Source organism: Condylura cristata, unplaced genomic scaffold (genome assembly GCF_000260355.1).
Source record: "Condylura cristata isolate star-nosed mole 26May11 unplaced genomic scaffold, ConCri1.0 scaffold00032, whole genome shotgun sequence".
In the NCBI taxonomy this organism is placed as follows: Eukaryota; Metazoa; Chordata; class Mammalia; order Eulipotyphla; family Talpidae; genus Condylura; species Condylura cristata.
This window is the reverse complement of record NW_004567133.1, coordinates 1-1,594: the sequence shown is the minus strand read 5'-3', so window position 1 is coordinate 1,594 and position 1,594 is coordinate 1. Positions and strand designations below refer to the sequence as shown.

The following is a 1,594-nucleotide window of genomic DNA, read 5'->3' as shown; positions in this document are numbered from 1 at the left end:
TGTGGTTGTGGGAGTGGACTCTGTGGTGGTGGCTGATGTAGTCGTGGGAGTGGTCACTGTGGTAGTGGTTGTCCTCGATGTGGTCTCTGTTGTTGGAGTGGTCTCTGTGATAGTGGTTGACGTGGAGGTGCTAGTAGTCTCTGTGGTACTGGTTGTCTGTGTTGTGCTGTATGTGGTCATAGGTGTGGTCTTCGTGGTGGTGGTTGTTGGTATTGTGGTGGCTGTAGTCGAGGGAGTAGTCACTGCTGTGGTGCTTGTCTCTGATGTACTGACTGTTTTTGTAGGAGTGGTGTCTGTGGTGGTGGTTGACGTGGTCATGAGAGTGGTCTCTGTGGTGGTGATTGTTTGTGTTGTGGTAGATGTGATTGGGGTAGAGGTTTCTGTGGCAGTTGTCTGTGTTGTAGTGGGTGTGGTCATCGGAGTTGTTTCTGTGGTAGTGATTGATGTGATTGTAGGACTGGTCGGTGTGCTGGTAGTTATCTGTGTTGTGGTTGTAGAAGTGGTCTCTTGTGTGGTGCTTGTCTGTGTTGTGGTAGAGTCAGTCAGGGTAGAAGTCTCTGTTGTGGTTCTATGCGTTGTGGTGGGTGTGGTCTTGGGAGTTGTCTCTGTGGTGGTGCTTGTCTGTGTTGTGGTGAATGTGGTCGAGGGATATGTCTTTGTGCTAGTGATTAATGTGGTTGTGGGAGGGGTATGTGTGGTGATGGTTGTCTGTGTTGTGGTGGCCATGGTTGTGGGAGTGGACTCTGGTGTGGTGGTTGTCTGTGTGGTGGTAGAGTCAGTCAGGGTAGAAGTCTCTGTGGTTGTAGCCTGGGTTGTGGTGGGCGTGTTTATGGGAGTTGTCTCTGTGGTGGTTGTCTGTGTTGTGGTGGATGTTATCTCTGGTGTTGTCTTTGTAGTGGACGTAGGAGTGGTCTGCGTGGTGGCGGTAGTCACTGTGGTAGTTTTGGTGAGGGTAGAGGTCTCTGTGGCCGTTGTCTGTGTTACGGTGGGTGTGGTCATGGGAGTTGTCTCCGTGGTGGTGCTTGTTTGTGTTGTGGTCAATGTGGTTGTGGGGTTTGTCTCTGTGGTAGTGATTAATGTGGTTGCGGTAGTGGTCTGTGTGGTGGTGGTTGTCGGTGCTGTGGTTGGTGAGGTGGTGGGAGTGGCCTCAGGTGTGGTGGTTGTCTGTGTTGTGGTAGATTCGGTTAAGGTAGAGGTCTCTGTAGTGGTTGTCTGTGTTGTGGTGGATGTGGTTGTGGGAATGGTCTCTGGTGTGGAGGTTGTCTGCATTGTGGTAGATTCAGTAAGGGTAGAGGTCTCTGTGACCGTTGTGTGTGTTGCGGTGGGCGTGGTGTTGGGAGATGTCTCCGTGGTGGTGCTTGTTTGTGTTGTGGTGAATGTGGTTGTGGGGTTTGTCTCTGTGGTAGTGATTAATGTGGTTGCGGTAGTGGTCTGTGTGGTGGTGGTTGTCTGTGCTGTGGTAGCTGAGGTGGTGGGAGTGGTCTCAGGTGTGGTGGTTGTGTGTGTTGTGGTAGATTCGGTTAAGGTAGAGGTCTCTGTAGTGGTTGTCTGTGTTGTGGTGGATGTGGTTGTGGGAATGGTCTCTGTTGTGGTG

At 51.5% G+C, this 1,594-nt stretch overlaps 1 protein-coding gene across 1 annotated transcript in view; it reads right to left on the bottom strand.

Annotated features, from left to right (window-relative positions):
* Positions 1-1,321, bottom strand: part of LOC105854260 (cell wall protein DAN4-like) — a 28,897-nt gene extending 27,576 nt beyond the window's left edge. Inside the window, exons 1-3 of the mRNA XM_012731624.1 lie at positions 618-1,321; positions 274-522; positions 58-221 (exon numbers count right to left, since the gene is read on the bottom strand). Of these exons, the coding sequence (XP_012587078.1) occupies positions 58-221; positions 274-522; positions 618-1,269 (1,065 nt within the window). The 5' untranslated portion in view covers positions 1,270-1,321. The remainder of the gene's footprint in view (positions 1-57; positions 222-273; positions 523-617) is intronic.
* Positions 1,322-1,594: the final 273 nt, after the last annotated feature.